Source organism: Petromyzon marinus, chromosome 29 (assembly GCF_048934315.1).
Source record: "Petromyzon marinus isolate PM22_M1 ecotype Great Lakes invasive population chromosome 29, UKy_Petmar_22M1.pri1.0, whole genome shotgun sequence".
Taxonomy (NCBI): domain Eukaryota; kingdom Metazoa; phylum Chordata; class Hyperoartia; order Petromyzontiformes; family Petromyzontidae; genus Petromyzon; species Petromyzon marinus.
Window position 1 is genome coordinate 11,368,083 of NC_133695.1, and position 25,002 is coordinate 11,393,084.

General features: G+C 49.5%; 1 protein-coding gene across 3 annotated transcripts in view; it reads left to right on the forward strand.

Annotated features, from left to right (window-relative positions):
• Positions 1-25,002, forward strand: part of LOC116947164 (ATP-binding cassette sub-family C member 2) — a 94,032-nt gene that overhangs the window by 58,836 nt on the left and 10,194 nt on the right. For all 3 annotated transcript variants that reach the window (XM_032962612.2, XM_076070560.1, XM_076070559.1), the window contains 12 exons: positions 130-214; positions 3,304-3,370; positions 5,837-5,963; positions 6,624-6,800; positions 9,092-9,259; positions 10,067-10,265; positions 13,187-13,322; positions 17,730-17,850; positions 18,824-19,034; positions 20,956-21,110; positions 22,140-22,295; positions 23,615-23,814. In XM_032962612.2, the coding sequence (XP_032818503.2) occupies positions 130-214; positions 3,304-3,370; positions 5,837-5,963; positions 6,624-6,800; positions 9,092-9,259; positions 10,067-10,265; positions 13,187-13,322; positions 17,730-17,850; positions 18,824-19,034; positions 20,956-21,110; positions 22,140-22,295; positions 23,615-23,814 (1,802 nt within the window). The remainder of the gene's footprint in view (positions 1-129; positions 215-3,303; positions 3,371-5,836; positions 5,964-6,623; positions 6,801-9,091; positions 9,260-10,066; positions 10,266-13,186; positions 13,323-17,729; positions 17,851-18,823; positions 19,035-20,955; positions 21,111-22,139; positions 22,296-23,614; positions 23,815-25,002) is intronic.

A 25,002-nucleotide genomic window follows, 5' to 3' on the forward strand; every position in this document is an offset into this window, starting at 1 on the left:
GCTTACGATGGGGCTCGTAACGCATCTCCATCATCGTAAGCAGAGTGCAAACCTGCACTCTGGTGCATTGTGTGAGAAAAAAAACAACAACAACAGCAATAATCCCAATTCTGTCTCACAACCGCGCAGGCGAGCGTGTCAACCAAACGCGTGAAGAAGTTCCTGAGCAACGATGAGCTGGACACGTCGGCCGTTACCCACGACAGCAATCTGAGTGAGTCAGGGCCCATGCCAACTGCACCCTCTGAACAGCCAACTTGGGAGGCTTACTGCACTGACTGGCGGCAGTGGTGCACACGCACATAGCAGCACGCGGACCGCCAGCATGGGGAGCAGTTGCTGGCTGTTTGCGATCGGAGCACGCGGATGGGCGTTCCACAGAAAATGTGCACGCAAAGATGAGGATACACAGGACCCGACCCCTACATTAAAAAAAAGACAAAGATCCCCCATGTAGGCTGTAACAGACTGTTGAGGCACGTGCTGTTAGCGAGCGCATATGAAGGTTGGCACGGCACACGAGGGGGTGGGTGGCCAACACCACGCCCGGCCGCCTTTGTCTCCCTCGTGGCGATGTTTACACACCGCACCAGGTACTAATTTTGAGGCTGAGTCGACCTAGAGGAGGCCCAAGACCGGTTCAGATAATCGCCACTGGCGTTGGCCGTGAGTGGGAATCGAACCCGGTTTGGCCAGGTTCATAGCAGGGCGTGCTAACTGCTACACTACAGCTCCCCCACAGGACATACATGCATACACAGCATGCAAGTACACAGGATACATCCATTACAATAGGGGCATTTAAGATATAATCAGCACAGATTATGTATGTGTCAACTGGGGTATAACATGAACAACTAAAGCGTATTACATTACTGCATTTAGGGTAATTGGCCGCTATAAATGTGCATGATAAACCACTTAATTGGGCTATCATTTGTGGCCAGGTTGCTTCTGAAAAAGAGTTATTTAGATCAGATAAAATAAAAAAATAAATAGTTTAGTTTATAAAAGACCAAGGACTCTGCCATACTGAGAATGTATTAAGGTGCAAACCACCAGCTGTATATCACTGATGACTGCCCAACACAACAAGCATACCCTGGTGGAACAAGCCACCAGCAGTATATCACTGATGCCTGCCCAACACAACCAGCATACCCTGGTGGAACAAACCACCAGCTGTATATCACTGATGACTGCCCAACACAACAAGCATACCCTGGTGGAACAAACCACCAGCTGTATATCACTGATGACTGCCCAACACAACAAGCATACCCTGGTGGAACAAGCCATCAGCTGTATATCACTGATAACTGCCCAACACAACAAGCATACCCTGGTGGAACAAGCCACCAGCTGTATATCACTGATGACTGCCCAACACAACAAGCCTACCCTGGTGGAACAAGCCACCAGCTGTATATCACTGATGACTGCCCAACACAACAAGTATACCCTGGTGGAACAAGCCACCAGCTGTATATCACTGATAACTGCCCAACACAACAAGCATACCCTGGTGGAACAAGCCACCAGCTGTATATCACTGATGAATGCCCAACACAACAAGCATACCCTGGTGGAACAAGCCACCAGCTGTATATCACTGATGACTGCCCAACACAACAAGTATACCCTGGTGGAACAAGCCACCAGCTGTATATCACTGATGACTGCCCAACACAACAAGCATACCCTGGTGGAACAAGCCACCAGCTGTATATCACTGATGACTGCCCAACACAACAAGCATACCCTGGTGGAACAAGCCATCAGCTGTATATCACTGATGACTGCCCAACACAACAAGCATACCCTGGTGGAACAAGCCACCAGCTGTATATCACTGATGACTGCCCAACACAACAAGCATACCCTGGTGGAACAAGCCACCAGCTGTATATCACTGATGACTGCCCAACACAACAAGCATACCCTGGTGGAACAAGCGGACTCCACCCAGCTACCACCCCGGATGCCATGGAATGGCTCTAAATTTTTTTTAAAATAGATGTTTTCAAACGCATGTACGAAAGACGTACATTATATCTGGAACACCGGCCTACAAGGTGACACACGTGAAAATCCAACAAACTCAGTCTACAGACGCGATTCCCGCGTTAGTGAATAATCCGTTTTTTTCTGATTTTGGTTAAAATGTGATGATGGCTCCGCCACTAACGGGCAAATCACCAAGGCAATGTGTTTCGGCTCTTTGGTAAGGATGTTATTAGTTACATTTATACAGTGCTCGCTTAAATTGCTCACCAACTCAAAACGTCTTACATTACATTGTATTTCAATAGTTTCAATGTCTTGCTGCAATCTAACCTAGGGGACCCCCCTGGTGGCAGCTGTCCCTGTGCGACACATGGTTCACGCAGCACTGGCCTGCAAGCTGGAATTATTCTACCATTAGTCTACCAGTATTGGGCAATGTTGCCTCTATGGGGATTTTTTTTCAGTTATTAAGAAATTTGTAATTTATTACGTTTGGACCATTACACCGGCACACATGGACTGCTCTTTGTTGACTCATGCCACAAGATCTTTAATGTTCACTGTGATGTAGGTGGTGCATAGTATTTATGGTCAATAAACTAACAGTATTAATTAGGGGTGGCTCCTGAGCTTGCACCACATATCTGTGCAGCAAGTGGCAAAACGCGCGACACACGCTGAGTTCATACGGTAAAAGTAGTACAAAATAATTACACAGCGCTTGGTCAATCCACTGCTGGATTAAAGCCTCCCTACGTTGTTGGACATGGGTGGTTATTTGACCATACTTCACCACGCTTAGTGCCAATTGCTGACGGCTAGCCGAAAATATCATAGTTCTCACGTACGACAGGAATTAAGCTTGAAACCGAGTCTCCAGAGTAATTTTTCAGGAAAGTCCATTGGGATGTTTCACCGAACGCTTCTTGGGTGTTTTTTTTAAATCTCATCTGCTAGGTACTTACCTAAGAGTTGAGCCACTGTGTCGAAGGTGTGGGCCACGACAACGAAACTGGCAATTCCTGGGAGTTTTGGGCAATATTAGGAAACCACTGGAGCTATGCACTATGGAATCATCTCGAATGAAAACACATTTCTTTAGAACTATTTTTTTGTGTTGAGTCTATTGTGCTTCCCCCACCCCTCCGATTAGCAAAGTTGGCATACGTACAATACTTCAGTGTGCTGGGTTGGAGAAGTATTATCTTTTAAAGAAAAAACATTGAAACTTTTTTGAAATAAAAAATGGAATAAATATTGCATTGTTTAATATGTTACGGTTACGTGTGTCCACAGAGTCTGCCATTCTGATAGAAAATGCCTCATTTACCTGGGACAAGGGAGAAGAAGCGACCCTAAATGAGTAAGTGTGGTAATTCTAACGGGCTGCTTGCCGATTACGCTTGTACACTCTTCTTTTACAGACGGAACCAGATCACGGATTTTATGTAATGTGTTGAATCGGACCTGGATCTTATGTTTATTAAAGATTTTGGAAATCCGTGATCTGGTTCCGTCTGTAAAAGATGTGATTCCGGACATACAGTACCCTGGCGTCTACAAACTAAGTTGCCTCTGTGGTAGTAGTTACATTGGAGAAACCAAACGACATGTCTCGGACCGCATTCGTGAACACAAAGCAGACCTAAAACACGGTAGGACCAACACCTCGGCCGTGGCAGATCACTGTTATAATTCAGTAGGTTCACATGACATTGACTTCTCCAAGACAGAGGTTCTTTGCAAGCCATCTGGCTACCATGAGAGATTCGTTCATTAGGCTATCTACATATACAAACACAGAGACAATTTCAACCGAGAAGATGGATTCTGGCTTAGCAATCATTGGAAGGATTTGATAAACCATTTCGGGTCTTGATTGTTCACGCTTACGGTGGCTTTCAGACAGCATCCATTATTTTCGACTCCCCCCTCTTCTTTTCCGAACATAGATGGACTCGTCCATCTGAACAAACTGTCAAATCGCTCTCCGTGGTGCTAACGTTAAAAATAACCGCCACTTTTTTCAAATTTTCTTGCTGTGGTTTTTCACACCTGATGATGATTGCTTGTGTTGCAGTTGAAACGTCGTGAGAATTTTATTGTTTTATATTTTTATTATTTTATTGTTCCCTTCTACGTGACTTTACCGAAAGAACCAAGAATATGAATCCCTGCAGTCACGAAAGATTTAAATCAGTAAAGCCTCTTCTTCTGTTTTGGCAAAAAGGTTCAATAGATATAACTGCTCAACCCGATCTATCAGTGCTTTGATACTTGCATTGTCTTTGTACTGTTCGCCTTTTGGTGTTCTCTGGTCTAACACAGGTGATTGCCAGAAAAATTAAAGCATATTATTACTTTTTCACCACGGCTCTGTTACACATTCCATAATTCTGTAGTGCGCGAATTAGACGCAGACTTGTACTTGGAGGGAACACTTTTATTTCACACAACGGGTAACTCTTTAACAGGATTGTTACATAAGGTGGTGACCACCACGGCTAACTACTCTAATACTTGCGGGCTAGTCTATCACCAGACCTGGACAGCCAACGGGCTGCCTGGTCGACACGTGGAGACCACGGATCGAGGATGGCAACTTAATTCCCAGGGCTGACCCCCGGTCCCTCCCAGGACCCCGCTTATATCTCCCCTGGCCTGGCTGGCTCCGCCCCTGGCCACGCCTCCCTTCCAGAACCCTCGTGGGGACTCTCGATCCCCACCACGTGATCCTCTCACCCCCGACTGGGACCCCCCTGCCCCCTCTCGTTCGGTCACGTGTCCCCTCGGGTTCACCTCCCGGTCACGTCCTGGTGCGACCCTCTTCACAGCGACACCCGTGCTCCGCCCCTACAGTACCCACCCACACACGGCACTGTCTCTGCACCGTGGTGGCCCCCTTGAGGCCACCACAATTCCATGATGGGGAGCAGTCTCTCCAGAGCCCCATAGGATAATCCCTGGTGACGTCCCCATAAAGTGGTACCTTAATTTATTGACCCAGGAGGGGATGGTGTGCCAAATCAATTCCTGATCGACACTGAATTTTAACTCTCAACCTTCATACCAAACGTTTCGTGATGTGCCGCTCGGCCGGATGTAGCATAATCTCTCTCTGTGCCGTGATGTTCCTTCTTGAATACATTGGCGACCATGGCCTTCTTCCACCCAGCTCTGCATAAATACGTTCGCGTTTTAACTTTTAACTTTCCACAACTTTTTACACATATCCCTTCCAACGGTAATCATCACTCTTCAGGTCAACCTCCTATCGCGTTTGCTCGGCTCACAAAGCGCCTAACCAATCTGTCCGCTTTGAGGAAGGGAACCACTGCCTGAAATGCCATCGAGTGCATGCGTTTCACTCCTCAAGGCAGCGTTGGCGACGAATGTGGTCGGGTTTTGTGTAAATTTTTCTTATGAGCCACTGTGCTTGTGCACCAGTACCGGTGGTGTAGGGGTTAGCGCGGGGAACGGTGGTGTAGCGGTGAGCACACCGCACTCCGAACCCGGCGACCCAAGTTCGATCTCCAATTATCTAAACTGGTCCAGGGCCTACCCTAGGTAGACTCAGCCTCAAATGATATCCCTGGTGCGGTGTGTCAAAACATCGCCACTGGGGAGACAAAAGCGGTCGGGCGTGGCGCTAGCCACCCACCCCCTCGTGTGCCGTGCCGGCCTTCATCGGTGCTACTCGCTAACAGCACTTGCCCCTAAAGTCCGTTGAGACTATATGGGTGGGTCTTTGTATTTGTGCACCAGCACCAAAAGTGCTGGGCGTCATCTCGAGATGTTGTGCTCTCCGCGTGTGCTGTGGAATGGGCAGCGTGTCGGTGGAGGTGCCGGTGGGCAGCCTCGTGGCCGTGGTGGGACAGGTGGGAGCGGGGAAGTCTTCGCTCGTGGCAGCCACGCTCGGAGAGATGGAAAAGCTGCAGGGCACCGTCGCAATGAAGGTGCGATCGACCGGCACGGGTGCACTGCGTCGACAGGACGCCGTGCCGTGTGGGCGGCACTGGGTGACTTCACAAACGATTTGCTTCGAATCTATACGGCCTGTGGCAGTGTTATGCATCGTTACGCGGGTGAAGTTAAAATATGCAGAAATTAATATTTGTGTACGGTAAAATCAGCTTAGTGAGGAGAGAGATAAGTTCGAATAAGTAAGTGCTAGAGCTGTTTCACGAGGAGAAAAGTCTTAATTTTAACAATCCAGGCAAGGCAACAGATGTGGATTAATCATGCACGCGTTCTCTCTGTACCTTGATTCACACATTAAAATGCAGATACTGTACGCTTGTGTATGGGAGTGTTGGCACAGTGGTTAGTGCAGTGCGCCACAAACCTAGGTAACCCAAGTTCGATTCCCACTCAGGGACAACATCGGTGACGAATATCTGAATTTGTGCTGGGCCTCCTCGAGGTCGACTCGCCCTTAAATCGGTACCTGGTGCGGTGTGTAAACATCAGCATTGGTGAGTCAAAGGCAGTAGCCGTGATGCTGGCCACCCACTCACCTCGTGTGGTGGCTGGCCGCCCTTCACAGGTGCTACTCGCTAGCAGCACTTTACCCAATAGTCCGTCATAGGCTACACGCGGGCACGTTGTTGTTGCAGGGCTCGGTGGCGTACGTGCCGCAGCAGGCATGGATCCAGAACTGCACGCTGCAGCAGAACGTGCTGTTCGGCCTGCCGCTCGAGCCGGAGCGCTACGCGCGAGTCCTCGACGCCTGCGCCCTCAGTGCCGACCTGAAGGCCCTGCCGGCCGGGGACCAGACGGAGATCGGGGAGAAGGTGAGACGCTCGCTTGTTCACCCGCTCGCTTGTTCACCCGCGCGCTCACTCACTCACTTCTCACTTGCTCGCCCACTCGTTCACTCGCTCATTCACTCACTCATTTGCTCGCCTACTCATTCGCTCATTCACTCACTCACTTGCTCGCCCACTCGTTTGCTCATTCACTCGCTCATTCACTCACTCACTTCCTCGCCCACTCGCTCGCCCACTCGTTCGCTCATTCACTCGCTCATTCACTCACTCACTCACTTGCCCGTCCACTCGTTTGCTCATTCACCCGCTCCCTCCCTCACTGCCTCACAGTTTCTTGGCCACGTTCACGGTGGCTCGGAGCGACCAAACAATGCCCACGGTTGTCATCGCCGATCCGCCGAAGAACAGAAATTCTTATTCTGTCTGTTATTTTTCTCGGTTTCTGTATCTGCATGTGTGACTGAAGATCCTCTGGCGTATTTCGGAAGCATGATACTCCAGCATGTCGGCTTTTAATAGCGTTAGCATCAGAGGCAGAAACGTTCCATCTGTTGCTACTAGTTTCCCCATGACCCAACAATTACATCTGGTGGTGCATCCTTTTCAGGATTCACATGATCAACTGGATTGACAAGTAACAAACAGGGCATGAAGCACGACCAGCAGTCATAGGAACAACTATTATATAAACTAAATTATGTTTTATTTTACCAGGTAAGGCCAACTGAGCTATATAGCTCTTTTTCAGCTATATAGCTCAGTTGGCCACGAATTATAGCTCTACGAAGTGGCTTATCACATGGAAATTTACAGTAGCCAAATACTCTAAACGCATGTTGATTCGGAAGACCCGGAGAGAATCCACACGACCACAGGGAGAACATGTAAACTCCAAATATACAGGCACCAGAGTTGGGATCGAACCGATGTCCTCCTGTATACCATGCGAGGTAGTTAACATCTCGGCACTGTGGCAGCCCATTTCATCAATGCAATAGCCAACTGGAGCTCTCCCAACCGCTTGCGCGACTGTGATGCTTGTATCTCAGAGCAGAGCTCTCATTCCTTGTGCGTCTTACAAGAACTCTCTTCTTCCTGTAGGGCTCGTGTTTCTCGTTTTCTCCCGGTCCTCCGGCTTCCTCCCACATGCAAACGCTCATGAATTGGCCGATGAACACCGTTAATATGTGAGGACCGCAGAGCTTGGGCAATTCCCTGGTGCCGGCTCATCGCGTGGCCGCTGCCTTCCTGCTTGTCCGTGGTTCCTCCTCGTGCCTTGGAAACCGTTCTCTCTCTCTCTCTACGAGATTGAGCGAATACCGTGTGCGTTACAAGTTGAAATTATCATGATTATTATTATTATTGCTTGAGACCAGGGTTTCCCCAAATGTGTTGGTGCCGGGCATCCCTTAAATAAAACGCAAAGTCATCGGGCCCCCTTAAAAAGCGACGGCGTGGCCTCTAACATTGGACACAGTTACTCGTCCCAGTCGCTTCGTTCCACGAGACATCAGCTACACAGTAGTCATGTGCAACGGTGTCAGTCGCCACACGGAAGACTCGAATTGCAACCCTGGCGTATTTTCTGATTGCACCACACGCTTTCCTCGGCACGATGACGTCCGACGTTTCACTGGCTACGCGGGGAGCTTCTTCGTGAACTCCTCTTTAGTGCAACCCGACGCCACGTACGGTAGAGAGCAATTTGGCAAAACCGTGAAAACCTACACTGTAGTAAAGCAACGTACAACTTACTGCGAGCACAATAACAGCGACAGCTCCAGCCCAGCGCACCACTCTCACCGATCCACCCCTCCTGTACCGTCGCGTTAGCACCTGGGCCGCACACAGCTTCACGCTCCCTTCGGCGTCCCCTACACCCCTGCAGGGAGCATCTACCCCCACCCACCCACCCTACAAGGACAAAGATCCCCCGTGTAGCCTTAACAGACTGTTGGGGCAAGTACCGTTAGCGAGTAGCACCTGTGAAGGCCGGTACGGCACGCGAGGGGGTGGGTGGCCAGCACCCCGCCCGACCGCCTTTGTCTCCCCAGTGGCGATGATTTTACACACCGCAACCAGGTCCTCATTTGACGCTGAGGTGACCTCGGGGAGGAGGCCGGGAACCGGTTCAGATAATCGTCACTGGTGTTGGCCGTGAGCGGGAATCGAAATAGGGTCATAGCGCAGTGTAGCGCTACCCGCTCCGCTATACCGCTGGCAGTCACTGGCGTCTCTTGCGTCCGTCTCGGCATCTTTTCAAAAGCGATTAAAACGAACCGACCGACGCCTCTGCTGTATCGCGGCTCCCGCAGGGGATCAACCTGTCCGGGGGGCAGAAGCAGCGCGTATCGCTGGCGCGAGCCGTCTACAGCAACGCCGACGTCTTCCTGCTGGACGACCCGCTGTCCGCCGTGGACGCGCACGTGGGGAAGCACATCTTCACGCACGTCGTCGGGCCCACCGGGATTCTCAAGGACAAGGTGGGGGAGCGCGCTCTCTCTCTCTCTCTGGGAGGGAGGCCGCGGCGAGCTGCGCTCTCAGGGAACGTAAAGACGATCTTCCCCACCCACCCAGCCACCCCTGGCTTCGCGAATTTTAAAGAGAAAAGTTGGGGGTGCGTCTTCTGGTCCGGTTGTTGTGTGTGTGTGTTCGCGTGGGGACCCAGGTTCGATTCCCGCTCACGGTCGAGACCGGTGACGATTATCTGAACCGGTCCTTGCCCTCCCCTAGGTCGACTCAGCATCAAATGAGTACCTAGTGCGGTGTGTAAACGTCACTGCTGGGGAGAGAAAACCGGTCAGGCTGTGGTGCTGGCCGCCCACTCCCTCGTGTGCCGTGCCGGCCTTCATAGGTGCTCGCTAACAGCACTTGCCCCAACGGGCTGTTAAGGCTACACAGGGGATCTTTGTCTTTGTTGTTCGTGTGTAAGGGCAATCTTTGTGTATATGTGGGGAGGCGGCCACCCACCCCGTCGTGTGCCGTGCCAGCCTTAAGAGGTGCTCGCTAGAGGCACTTGCTCCCAACAGTCTGGGAAAGACTACACGGGGGATCATTGGTTTTTCTTGTGTGACCAGATTTGTCTAACTTCATTAGCACCGGGCACAGGTTTACGGTGCGCCTTACTCTCTTTGCAAGTGCAAACGTGGCAATCTGAGCATCTTATTAGTCTGGGAGAAAAAAAAATCACGGTAGGCTTCAAGTGGCTGCTGCGCGCTTTGTGAACGCGACTCCCGGCGACTAAAGTCGGCGGTTGCCACCTGCCGCTCCGCGCCCGCCTCTTCCCGCAGACGCGCCTGCTGGTCACTCACTCGGTGAGCTTCCTGTCCATGGTGGACCAGATCGTGGTGCTGCAGGCCGGCCGGGTCTCCGAGATGGGCACCTACAAGCAACTTGTCAGCAATGGCGAAGCTTTCGCCGAGTTCCTGCGCATTTACGACTCCCAGGAGAAGGACGGGGACAAGAAAAACGCCGCCGAACTGGACACCGGTGAGTTAAAACGTTATTTTTATTTATGTTTTTTTTTATCGTATTGCATATGTAGAGGTATTAACTACGCGCTGTTGCATAACCTGCATTGCCACCAAGGCAGTGCAGCATTACCCCTGGGTACAACGGTTGGGGTCAGTCGAGGTGAAACGGATCGTAGCCAGGGTTTGGTGCGAACCAATCAGACGGTTCCACGTGGGAATGTATGATTGGTTCTACCTGGCCACGAAGGAGTATAAGACGGGTGACCCAACGGACCTCGGGGAGTTCTCTCCCTGCACGAAGATAGAAGACTGGGCTGAAGCCTAGCTAGGACCCTGGACCAGCCTCCCAGTCCTTCTAAGGGCTAAGGCTCGGCATACCCAGCGGTCAGGACCCACCGGGCCAGCGGTGGGTCAGATAGCCTCCCCTAGGTCCTAGCCGGAGGACTAGGTTAGCGGTAGACGTGCGAGTCCCGCCAAGTCCGGAGGCTGTACCTCCCTAGGGTATCGGGTGAGGGGACCGAATATCCCTCTGTCTGTGTCAAGCATTGTATAAGGAAATAATACAATAAACAGAGTGTGCCTCCTAAAGAAGTCTGCTCGTCCTTACCACACTACACATACTTGTCAACCACTTATCAGTGCCTAACTTATTAATGACCAATTTAGACCGTATTGGTCAGCTCGTGCCCGTATGAATCTCAACGTTTGTCCTACAAAGTTCCATCACAAGGGAGAAACACAAATAGACCAAATTATTTTTTTGCCCGTATTGAAACGGCTGTACACGACCTCATGTATACCTCGCTAGGTATACATGAGGTCGTGGGTTCGATCCCAAACCCGATGCTTGTATATTTTGGAGTTTTCACGTCTCTCTCTCATTGTTGCAGCGTGGATTATTCTCCGGGTTTTCTCCTCCACGTTTAGAATCAACATCACGTGTTTAGAGTATTGGCTGGTACAACACATTCGACCTTAACGTCCTTGATATTTTGTTGATAAAGCGTGCAAGGCCCTGCAGTCTTCATCATCATTTTCAGCCATGATCAATTCACTGCTGGATGAAGGCCTCCCCAAGCTGTCACCATCTATCATAGTCCCCGCACCTGAGCTGTTTTTCATCGCACCACAGTGACGAGTCTCTCGTGTTCCCTCCTTCTTTGGCTGCAGTCGCATCATAAGTCTCAACCGCCGGCCATCACCTGTTCTCGTGATGTGTCCTCACCCAAAACTCGCCTTCTTTCTTTCAGCGCTCCATACGACGATGCACCTACTTGCGTACGTTCTCTGATCCGTGGGTTCCTCTCTGTCTCTAACGGTGCAGATGGTCACTTTCAGACACGCTTCTGCGGCCGCCTGGAACGCCCTTCCGATATTAGGAAGCCGCTGGAGCTGTGCACTTTTACATCATCTAGTTTGAAAACTAATTTCTTCAGAACTGCTTATTGTGTTTAGTTTGTTGTACTTCCCCCGCACCTCCGATTAGCATGGCTGGCTACATACGGTGTGAAAGAAGTTCGACATATATGCACACACTTGAATTCCCATGCGTGTGTAGTGAGTCCAACTGAGTCGCAGTAACTTAACATAACATAACACAACCTACACATGGGTGTTGAATGCCCATCTAGCCACGCTACGGCAGAACTAGACACGGTTCGCTATCCCGGCTTGTACCACAAGCTGGGTTCCAGACCGCGTGGCTAGAGGCTTCTTTTACCCGACGTAGATCTTCATCACCAGCAACACGAAGAACCTCGAGCCCCTCACGGGGCCCCCGTTATATCGGTCTGGGCTGGGGCTGGCTCCGCCCCTCGCCCCGCCCACCTTCTAGATCTCTCGAGCGCTTTCCCGAAGGCTCCCGAGAGTTCCTTTATACCACGTGACCGCTCAGCGGCCCCCGTCCATCAGTGGCCCCCCTCCAATATCATCCGGTCACGTGTCGACAGGTCAACCAGCGTATCACGCCCCAACGTAGCCCTGGCTGGCTGACGCTCCCTCTGGCTCCCTCACCAGGAGCCCGCACTGCACACTGTACGTGGTGCCTCCGCGCTGACCAGCGCTCACCCAAGCCCCGCTAGGGCTGGTACTACACCCAGTAAGCAGGCTACACATAATGCCAACACATTATCCGCCGTGGCTTCGTAAGCCCGGCACCACACAGTGACAATCACAGTCACTACACTTGCATGCGCAACTCCACGCGTCTTTTTGCACTTGTCAGCTTTTATTCCATTTCAAAGGGAGTCCGCACAACACGGTCGTCCGATAAGTCAGGGCTTTATTTTAAATCCCTCACTCTCTTCAAGAGTGCCAGGCACACGTTATACGCCCTTTGCATTCCTTCTCGACAGATCTTTCTGGAACCTTCCAGAAGGTTCCTCTAAACTCCTCCGTCTCCTCCTTCCCACCAATCCCTGCCTCCCTGGCCTCTCTGCCTCTTACTCTCTCCCAGCTATTTTGCACCAAATCTCTCCTCAAATACCTCAGCCTATCCCCTGCTTTCTTTTTCCCAGCTGCTTCCCACTGCCTTCTCTTTCTTAATTAATTGATTTAGGGTGTAACTCTGGACCCTCATATAACCCCAATGTCCCCATGTTATTGATCTACCCCAGTGGTTATTCATTGCAAGGCCACCACGGGCCACTGGCAGCTCGCTGGTGGCCTTTAGTGCGGCCTCTGTCGTGCGTCCCTCCGCCCCCCCCCCCCCACGTGACAATACACAAATATTGAAAACACCTACCGCCCCCCCCCCCCCCCCATCATCATCATGCTGCCAATCCCCCAATGGTTTAAAATGTGGCGGCCCCTGACACTGATGATGTCCTATCGGCGAAAGTGCCCCCCCCCCTTCGCCGCCCCACCCCCATTCTGAAAATGAGTGAAGAACAAACTGGTCTATCCCGTCCGCCCCTCTCCCGTTCCCTCTGATCTCAGTGATCACGACGCTGGTGGACATCGCAGACGAGCTGGACCCGGAGCCCCAGGGTGACGACGCGTATGAGGACAGCGTGAGCAGCACCTTCCGGCAAGAGCGCAGCATGCGGCTTCGGGGCAGCACCAGCAGCAAAAGGTGACGGACCCTTCCCCACCCCGCCGCCCCCACCTCACCCCGCCACACCCCCACCTCGCCCCCCCCACCCCGCTTCGAGAAGTTCCTTCTTTGTCTCCCGCAACTTTTTTTTTTATCTCTTATCACTTTATTTCTCATCACTTTACCTCATCACTTTATCTCATCACATTCTCATCACTTTATTTCATAATTTTCTCGCATCACATTCTCTCTCATCACTTTAGCTCATCACTTTCTCTCTCATCACTTTAGCTCATCACTTTCTCTCTCATCACTTTAGCTCAGGGGTCGGGAACCTTTTTGACTAAGAGAGCCATGAAAGCAAAAAATTTGGAAATTTATTTCAGTGAGAGCCATATAATATATTTTAAAAGTGAATTCAACTAAATGTCAGTATAATAAGCCTCTGAATTTATTCTTTTAAATAATGTTGTTATAACACTCACCATTAATGCGACTTCTGGTGCTGCATGGATTTGCTGATGTCTTTGTAGTCGGGTTGGTACTTGGTGAGGTTAAGCTTCATGCAAGCGTTGAGGCTTTCATCCGTTAAACGTGATCGTAGGTTGGACTTGATGTTTTTAAGATGTGAGAATGACTGCTCACATGCATACGTAGATCCAAACATGGTCAATACAGCAATACTCACACGCTGCAGTGTGTGGTATGTGACAGGAAGCGCGTTCCAAGTTTTGAGAATCAGCTGGCCTTCGGGTTGGAGTTTTTTCATTTCTGTCCACATGTGCTTGCTCGCCAACTCCGCTTTCTGTCGTGTGATTCTTTCCAAATCTTCATTCAGTGACTTGAACTTATTCACCCACATGTCTGAGGCCTTCAGGTCAGCCACTTCTGCTTCAAAATCTCTGACGGAGACACCAGGGATGTAATTCAGGTCGGCTGTGTTCAGTGAACACTCGTTTGGATGGGTGATGAACTTAAAAAGACGAGTGTGCTCACGAAATTCTCCAAAGTGTGCTTTGAAGGACTGTAGGAGACTGGATGTGCAGCCAGCTAGCTGGTGGAGATCAAGGTTTTGAATGGGCTCACTTGCTGTGCATGCATCTTTAAATTGGCTCAGTTTTTCAAAATGTAGTAAACGACCTGTTTCAAGATCCGTGATGAAAAGCTCCAGCTTGTTTTCAAAAGCAAATACAGCTTATTGAAGGGATAACACTGTATTTCCAATGCCTTGCATTTTCACGTTGAGCTGGTTCAGATGTTCAGTCAGATCTACGAGATAGTAAAACTTGAGGAGCCACTCGGTGTTGGCTAGCTCAGGATGCCCGACGCCTTTCATTTCAAGGAAAGTCCGGATTTCGTTCAGGCAAGCCGCAAAACGGCTAAGCACCTTCCCTCTTGACAACCAACGCACATTGCTGTGCAAAAGCAGACCAGGATAGTTATTTACAACTTCATCCAGCAGTGTTTTAAACTGGCGATCATTTAAGGCTCGGGCAACAATAAAGTTGATCACACGAATGACCAGCGACATCACTTCGCCAAACTGCCTGTCACACATCTGAGCACAAAGTGCCTCCTGGTGTATAATGCAATGGAAACTTAGGATGGGTCTATTTTCATGTTCACGGAGAAGCGCCACAAATCCTTTGTTTTTCCCCACCATACACGGAGCACCATCAGTACACACTGAGAGAAGTTTATCCATAGGTAGACTTTTTTCTTGAGCAAACTCCATGAAAGACTTGAATAAATCCTCACCTCTTGTGGACCCTTTTAATGGCAGAACAGCAAGACTTTCTTCGCGCAGTGTGTCACCAACAGCATATCTTGCAATCACGCTGAACTGCGACAAATGGCTCACGTCTGTTGACTCATCCAAAGCCAGAGAAAAGAACGGCGCTGCATTTATGTCCTTCACTTGCGTTTCCTCCACTTTGTTTGCCATCACGATGGTACGATCATGAACAGTTCTTGCCGACAGAGGCATGTCTTGTATCCGTTTGATTATCTTGTCTTTGTTCGGAAGATCATCAAAAAGTTCATTGGCTACATCCAGCATGAACGTTTTAGCATACTCGCCATCTGTGAATGGTTTTCCGTTCCTCACTATTGCTAAAGAACCAGCAAAGCTAGCCGAATTATAGTCACCTTGCCGGGTCCATACGCGGAGTTGCTGCTGGCTAGCTTGCACCCTGCTCAGAAGCTCTTGGCACGCTTTCTTTCTGCTGTCTCCCGCAGGGTATTTTGATGCAAAGGTAGCGTGGCGCGTGTCGAAGTGCCGCTTTACATTCGACCGTTTCAACGATGTAATTTTGTCATTGCAAATTAGACACCGCAGAACCCGCTCTCTCCACAAAGGCGAATTCTTCGGTCCATTCGTCCTGAAATGTACGATACTCGTCGTCTTTTTTTCTTTTCGCCATCTTCTTCGTAGAAGGGTTAGCTTTGAGCTAATGACCGAGCAGACGCAGTCTCAGACTGATTCAAAAGGGGGCGTTTACCTGTTTTACCCAGCAACGGCAAACGTAGGCCAGTATCATCCAATTAAAATAATGGACAATTGCTCCTGCAGCCCTGAACAGGACATGCGCAGTGAAAAATCGATGGATGGATTAAAACAAGTGAGAATATTTTGTTTTATCTGCGAGCCATATGCAATCATCAAAAGAGCCACATCTGGCTCGCGAGCCATAGGTTCCCGACCCCTGTTTAGCTCATCACTTTCTCTCTCATCACTTTAGCTCATCACTTTCTCTCTCATCACTTTAGCTCATCACTTTCTCTCTCATCACTTTAGCTCATCACTTTCTCTCTCATCACTTTAGCTCATCACTTTCTCTCTCATCACTTTAGCTCATCACTTTCTCTCTCATCACTTTAGCTCATCACTTTCTCTCTCATCACTTTAGCTCATCACTTTCTCTCTCATCACTTTAGCTCATCACTTTCTCTCTCATCACTTTAGCTCATCACTTTCTCTCTCATCACTTTAGCTCATCACTTTCTCTCTCATCACTTTAGCTCATCACTTTCTCTCTCATCACTTTAGCTCATCACTTTCTCTCTCATCACTTTAGCTCATCACTTTCTCTCTCATCACTTTAGCTCATCACTTTCTCTCTCATCACTTTAGCTCATCACTTTCTCTCTCATCACTTTAGCTCATCACTTTCTTTCTCTCTCATTCGATGCAGTCACGCCTTGGTAGGCGCCGCCACTATTTTATTGCGAACACCGCCACTTTTATTACGAGCATCGCCACTATTGTATTACGAGCATTGCCACTATTTTATTACGAACATTGCCACTCCTTTATTACAAGCATTGCCACTATTTTATTATGAACATTGCCATTTTATTACGAACACCGCCACTTTTATTACAAGCATTGCCACTATTTTATTACGAACACCGCCACTTTTATTACGAACATTGCCACTATTTTATTACGAACACTGCCACTTTTATTACGAGCATTGCCACTATTGTATTACGAGCATTGCCACTATTTTATTACAAGCATTGCCACTATTTTATTATGAACATTGCCATTTTATTACGAACATTGCCATTTCATTACGAACACCGCCACTTTTATTACAAGCATTGCCACTATTTTATTACGACCACCGCCACTATTTTACAGCTGTTTAGCTGAACAGGTCATCTCCAGCTGAAATAATAAAGTCTCGAGTCTGAGCGATGCTCCTTCCATCTGGAACTCTATTCCAAGTCGTGTCCAGGAAAGCTTCTGGCACGATACAATTTCTTGAATCAATGATAAAATGTAATTTGTTTGAGTTATTTAAATTTTAGCTGGATTTATTGTGCAATGGCTTTTTGAGCACCTTCCTATTGTGAAGTACCCTGGGATGTAAATGCAAATTGTATCGCTACGGTCGGTATGAATGTTGAACTTCCGCACCGTACGTAGCCAATCGTGCTATGCGGAGGTGCGGGGTATCTCTGTGACCATATCCAGCACGTATTGTCGTTTCGCAAATACTCTTGAGTATTTTCCGAGGCTCGTTTTCGACATTTAATTTCCACTGAGGTTGTAAAACAATTTTGGGTGGAATGGCATAGTCCTGTGGGGTAGCGCATTGCACTTCAGAACTCAGCACCCCTGAGTTAATTCCTCCTGCTGTGGGTCACGTCATAGTTCTATCTTAACCGGTCCGTGGCTGTCCAATTGACCAGCATGGTGAAGTATGGTCAAACAACTGCCATGACCAACACGCGGCAAGGGGAGGTCTTCATCCAGTAGTGGCTTGATGAACAGTTGTAAATTATTATAACTGACATCAGCTTAGATCCGAAAGCTTTTGCACACTGTCCACCGGTATCTGAACGTTTTTGGTGAGACACGCGGCACGTGTTTACGTAGAATTTGCTTGCCTTATTAATGTTGTTCCTGTTCATTGTGTTTTTCTGGCGTGAATCTAGACGGAGCCACAAGAAACACTTTGCGAGGAAACAGATGAGCGGAGAGACAGCACTGCCTGGGAAGGCGCAAGATGATAAGGCGCAGAAACTTATTGAAAAGGAAGGCGTGGAGACTGGAAATGTACGTACGCCTTACGAGGACTAGCTTGCACTTCATATTCAGGAGCCAATTCAATCTCGTGCGCCCTTCATCATGGCTTGTAAGATCTGCCGACGGTGCCCTTCTATGTATACCTCGATCTCGGCTACATTCTTGGGGTGATCGAGAGCATATTGTGATGGTCCCCAGTTGTGGAACTCCCTACCGGTGCCCCCCCCCACCCCCTGATTGTACAAATAATCTGTTTACATTATTATTGCTCTTGGTTACTCAGAGAACGCCTCGTGTGTTCCCATGTTGGCGTGCAGGTCCAGTGGTCCGTGTACATGCAGTACATACATGTGGTGTGTGTGTGTGTCCGTGTTGGCGTGTAGGTCAAGTGGTCAGTGTACATCCAGTACATACATGTGGTGTGTGTGTGTGTCTATGTTTGGTGTGCAGGTCAAGTGGTCCGTGTACATGCAATACATACATGTGGTGTGTGTGTCTATGTTGGCGTGCAGGTCAAGTGGTCCGTGTACATGCAGTACATACATGTGGTGTGTGTCCGTGTTGGTGTGCAGGTCAAGTAGTCCGTGTACATGCAGTACATACATGTGTTGTGTGTGTCCGTGTTGGCGTGTAGGTCAAGTGGTCAGTGTACATGCAGTACATGCATGTGGTGTGTGTGTGTGTCTATGTTTGGTGTGCAGGTCAAGTGGTCAGTATACATGCAGTACATACATGTGGTGTGTGTGTGTGTTGGTGTGCAGGTCAAGTGGTCCGTGTACATGCAGTACATACATGTGGTGTGTTTGTGTGTGTTGGCGTGCAGGTCAAGTGGTCAGTGTACATGCAGTACATACATGTGGTGTGTGTGTGTGTTGGTGTGCAGGTCAAGTGGTCCGTGTACATGCAGTACATACATGTGGTGTGTGTGTGTGTTGGTGTGCAGGTCAAGTGGTCCGTGTACATGCAGTACATACATGTGGTGTGTGTGTGTGTTGGTGTGCAGGTCAAGTGGTCCGTGTACATGCAGTACATGCGCTCCACAGGCCTCTTCTACTCGTTCCTCATCTTCATGGGAAACCTCCTGCAGAACGCGGCCGTCATCGGCCAGAACTTCTGGCTCAGCGACTGGACCATCGACGCGACCAGCTTCCCCAACGTCACCTACGGCAACGATATGCGCCTGGGCGTCTACGGAGCGCTGGGGGTGGTTCAAGGTAAAGGCTTTAAAACCCGAGCGAGCGTCATAGCGTCGCCGCTGACGCCAGGGGTGTGCGCCACGCATCCTCCGAGACTTGTAATTCTTGGCAAAATGCATCCGTGGCTTTATCAACGGATAAAGGAAGGAGCGTCCCAGAAGTAGCGGCCGGGTGGCCGGTGGTGGCCTTGCTGCGCGTGGCCTGTCACCCAGCGCCGCGGGAGGCAGCGGCGAGCGTTGGTGGATTTGCACGAACGTTGCAACATTTATTTCTCGTCGATGTCAAGGTGCCGTAACCCTGGCTCTCCTGGAGAAAGCAGTACAGCAAAGATGTGGACTTTGCTTACTGTATGGGATAGAGTGTTCCCCCTCGCACGCGTGGGTTTTTCCCCAGGTGCTTCGGTTTCCTCCCGTAAGTAAACTCATTAATTAGCCGATAATACCTTCATATATATAGGACCATAGAGCTTGGGCAATTGCAGGTGCTGGCTTACCATGTGACTGCTGCCTTCCCGCTCGTCTGTGGATCCTCCGTGCGCCTCCGGGTTGTTCTCTCTCTTCTTCGAGAGCAAGCGAATACTGCGTGCCTTACAAGGTGACATCATCATTATTATTATTATTGTGATTCTATACAAGTCCATACGTTTATTATTCTTGCTTTGAATACTTTCACGAAACTGGACGGATTTGCTCCTCGCACCAAAATTTGAAAGACATGCCACTGTGGAAGCTTGTGTTCAATAACACGGAATATTAAACCTTTTGATAATTCTTGACACTTATATGCATTTTATATTTAGTATTAATAATATCGTGTAACTTGAATAAGGATAATATCTGCAAAATGCATAAAATCCTGGGGGGAAAATCGCAAAAACTGCAGATAAATCTTGGAATTCACATTCCCCACCCGATTTGACGACCTGTGACAACTTTTTATTTTGGTTTTAAAACAATAATCTGCGAGGGAAAGCGAATTTCAAGTGACACTGAAGCGATATGCTACAAGTGAGTGGCTTTAGCAGCAAGGGAGAGAGAGTAATGTCGAGCAGAGATTGAAAGCCTTGGAAATGCATTCCACTTGAAGGGAAATTAATTTTAAAAAATTATACACGTTGTTATCAAGCTTTGTCATTGCTTTTCCATGCCAGGCCGCAAACTTAGCAATGGATAATTATTGCGTCAAATGTATTCACCGAATGCTTTTACACTTGACTTTTACACAGTTAGAGCACCACACACACAATACAAATCAATAGAGGAGCCATGTGACAGCCTCTTCCTCCAGCACGTGCAGGGCAACAACCAGTCACGCCTGGCATGCCCTGACGCACTTCACAGCCGGAGACGATGGGGCGCCATCGTCTGCTGCTCCCCGCATTCACACAGTGGGACTGTCGTGTAGTAGTAGCTGTACGATGCCCCATCGATGTTCGGAAGCGGCCCATACTCCCTGGTCACTCCGGAAGCGGTTCAACCACTTATTTATTTGGCGTCGTGGCATTTCTGGTGCCTTGGGAGGTCAAAACCAGGCATCTGGACAGACGGATCACTGACGAGGTCGCTGTTGGCCACATCCACGCATCTCCATTCCTCGCCCCAGGCAGTGCGGGTATCCCGTATTGCGTTCGATAAAATGCACGCTTTCCCAAGTTCAATTCCTGGCCACGGCGAACACCAGCCGGTGAGCGATATATGAGGCATGTCCTGGGCCAACCCCTTCACGCACCGACAGTGACTCCTGTGTGGTGAAGTATGGCCAAACACCCCTGATGACCGACGAGGCTCGGGGGAGACCAGCAGATACGTGGATTGATTGATTGATGCAGGGCTGCACATTATAACGCACGACATCCAAACGCAACGGGCTGCTGTTATTTTTATTCTTTTTCCCAATATAACAAACATACCCCCCCGCCCATTCGCCATTTGCCGCCCAGGCCTCTTCGTCTTCCTGGCCGCGTTCATCACCGCCAAGGGCACGATCGAGGCTTCGCGAGTGCTCCACCACGACCTGCTGGGCAACATGCTGCGCGCCCCCATGGCGTTCTTCGACACCACTCCCATCGGCCGCATCGTCAACCGCTTCGCCAAGGTGCTCGCCGCCGTCCTTACCCCCCGCCCCTTACTGGACATTTCTGGAAGAAAAAAAGAGCTTCACTGCTCATCAGATTCCTCCGGTGTGAATAAAATATTCTGATACTGTCCCATGTGCTCTCCACGACGCCAAATAAATAAGTGTACGTCTATAGAGTCAGGGTGCGATGAGAGATAAAGTGATGAGAGATAAAGCGATGAGATATAAATCCTCTCCTTACGTTCGTTCACCTTCCGCAAGATCCGCTCATCTCACTTCCCTGGTGGGGATGCTGCCGTGGTGTTTGTCGTGGGTTAGCGCACCGGACTTTGCCCGCCTTTCACGTGTGCCCAATGGTACGGTCTGCCCTAATGGTGTCTGTACGGAGACACGTGAGTGGCATCGTAGGCTGGACAATTTGCTCAAGACGCTCGAGCGCTAGGGTATGCTGCCCTGGTGTAATGGTTGGCACACCGGACTTATAATCCGGTGATCACCGGTTCAATTCCATCTCCCGGCACGGTAGTTGAAACAAGAGTGCAAGCTTTTCAAATCCCATCACTCCCACCACCCCAGTTGCTTCTTTCCCCACAACAGCATTAACAACATAGAGAGTACACCACAGTTAATTGATCCGCAGGTTGCGTGTTGTGGGGCAAAGACGTCTGGCATTGCGTGGGCAACTAATTCAGATAACCCTCTTGGAGGCCCCTTCCTATAGACTTTTTTTATTTTACCAAGTAACGCCCACTGAGCTACATAGCTCTTTTTCAGAAGCGACCTGGCCACAATTATAGCTCAACGAAGTGGCTCATCATCGTGTGGAAATTTACAGGAATCAAACGCTCCGAACGCACGTTGATTCTAAATGTGGAGGGGGAAAACTTCGAGAAAAATCCACACGACCACGCGGAGGGAGACATGCAAACTCCAAATATACCACAGACGTCAGGGTCGATGATGGAACCCACGACCTCCTGCGTACCGGGCGAGGGAGTTATCATCCTCGCCTTTTTCCTTCACCTTTTCCCGTGACTTCCCACGCAGGACATCAACACGATCGACGACACCTTGCCGATGTCGTTCCGCTCGTGGATCGCGTGCGCGTTCGGCGTCCTCAGCACCGTCCTCGTCATCTGCATCGCGACGCCCCTCTTCGCCGCCGTCATCGTGCCCATCGCCATCTTCTACTTCTTCGTGCAGGTGCCTACTCGCTCGACGCGTTTCCGTCGGTGCGGCGAGCGGGCGGGCGGCACGGCGCGCCGTCAACGCGCTCCGCAACGGGAGGAGTTTGGGGGGGGGTGGTGGTTCTATTGTGTGCGGGGGTGAGAGCTAAGTGATCACGTCGGGATTCAGATCAACGACGTCCATTTCGCCTATATACAATCTGTTCTCCTGTAACGCGGCGGTAGTTGGGTTCCCGAAGAACGCCGCATTATGGGAAAGTTACGTTATGATAAATAATGTAGCGTAAAGCGCAGTCCGCGATAACACGCGGGATGCGTACGCAGTCTGAACAAAGACCGAGGCGCGTGGGTAGCATATAGAAGCATCCAGCAGCATCCCGCCTTGTACAATGCTACACTATGAGGCAGCCGTACAACCGCTTATTCCTACTCGCACGACGTAGTTCAGTTCACTCGATCGCGTTCTATCAAATTTTCATCCGCGTTATAGAAATGTGTTCTCTAATACATTCATGGCGTTATATCCAATTCTCGTAATGAAAAGAACAGACTGCAGACGACGGTATTAGTCGTGTTTAAGGTGACACGACAACACCCGAGAAGGGGGCTACCGTCTGCCACCCTTGGCGGTGGTTACGCTCGCGCTCGTGACTTATCGACAAGTTCCGAGGAAGCTTCGTAAGAGACTAAAACCGGTACAGCAGTGCAGTCTTCCCTTGTTATTCACGGACTTGCTATCTGCGGTTTTGGCTATCCACGAATCGCATCTGGAACTCTACACGACTGCATCGATAAAGTGATGAGATAAAGTTACGAGGTGTAAAGTTACGAGATATAAAGTGATGAGAGATAAAGTGATGAGAGATAAAGTGATGAGAGATAAAGTGATGAGAGATAAAGCGATGAGAGATAAAGTGATGAGAGATAAAGTGATGAGAGATAAAGCGATGAGAGATAAAGCGATGAGAGATAAAGTGATGAGAGATTAAGCGATGAGAGATAAAGCGATGAGAGGTACAGTGATGAAAGATAAAGTGATGAGAGATAAAGTTTATTTACGTAATTATATAAGGCAATTCATGAAAAAGATAGGTTTTCATCGCCCAATATCATTACCCGCGAAATTTGGTATTCACGAGCATAACTGGAACGTGTCCCTCGTGCATACTGAGCTAACACTCTACGTCAATGCTTTCATTGAATAAATGCTCAGCGTTGGTAGGGTTTGAACACGCGAGTACGTGCGTGCGTGTGTGCTCGAAATCTAAAGGCGTTTGCCTGCCGCATGTCCCTTTCATGCCGTCCCCATCTCCCCTCCTCCTCCTCCACCGGCAGCGCTTTTACGTGAGCACGTCGCGCCAGCTCCGACGCCTGGACTCGGTGACGCGCTCGCCCATTTACTCGCACTTCGGGGAGACGGTGCAGGGCCTGAGCGTGATCCGGGCCTACGGGCACTTGCCTCGCTTCCTCGCGCACAACGTCAAAATCGTGGACGTCAACCAAGTGTGCGTCTTCCCCTGGATCGTGTCCAATCGGTGAGTGACCTGGGCGGCCTTCCTTGGGTCCTGCGTTGCTTTGGTCACGAATTCTACGCGTGCCGCCCGTGGAGCGACCGGTCGAGCAAATTTGCGCATGGGAAGAAACCGGAGCTCTTGCAGAAAAAAATTATGCCGATGAGAGGGAAGTTTTTTTTTTACCTACGTGACTTTACCGAATAGAACCAAAGAGTATGGATCCTTGCAGTCACGAAAGCTTCAAAGCTAGAAGAGAGGGTAGCTGCCTGATCGGTAGAGAGATATTGCAAATCGGCGGCTGACCTGCTACGCTGCCTACTGAGGGGGAACCTAACCACGCCTGCAAGTGACTCCTGCCTCCAAAGTGATGCATTATAGGCGTGCACATTGTTTCACAGTAATCTAATGTGGAGGTAATCTAACGATTACTGTCGCGAGGTTTTTAGTCTTTGCAAACATCTGAATCGGGTTCAATACACGTTTTTGATGCATACCACATATTGAAATAAAAAAAAACTGTTAATGTATGAAAGTGTCCAAAGACAGAAAGATCTCAAGTTGCTAAACAGGAGCGGGGGGGGGGATGTAAATGGTGACGCAACAGATAATTTCGATGTTGAAAAAGACAGGCTGTAGTGCATTGTGGGTAGCTTAGATGGCATTAGATTGGGGGGGGGGACAATAAATAGCAGAATAGACGAAAAGTTTGAATAAAGACTTCAACAGGTGCATGGAATCGGAATTGCAGAGAAGGCGTGGCTACTGGAACAGATGGGGATGGGAAGAGTGGTAGAGCACAATGGGAGGAGAGAGGTAGGCGTACGATACAGTTTACACTATGAGCAATGCATTATTATTTTTACCATACACTTTCGATGGCGTGTATTTATCCACAGAGAGCAGAAAAGTGAAATGTCAGAATGATAATCTTTTAGAATTTTTATCCTGGAAAAATACGATGAGCTGTGAAGCTCTTTTTCCCAGATGTCCAGGAGGAATGTTTTGTCAGTTGCCCTGACGGCTCTTGCTGAATACCAGTAAAAGCATGATCTTGTTCTACCGTGTGGTAGTGGCTATGCACGTGGTCTACAATCCAGCACTGTGGAGGTGAGGGTTGGTGGATCACGCACATTTTGAGAAACTCCCTTCCCATGGGCGCCGAGGAGGAGCCACACCCCGGCTCGCCACGAGGTGGTACAGCAAAAATGT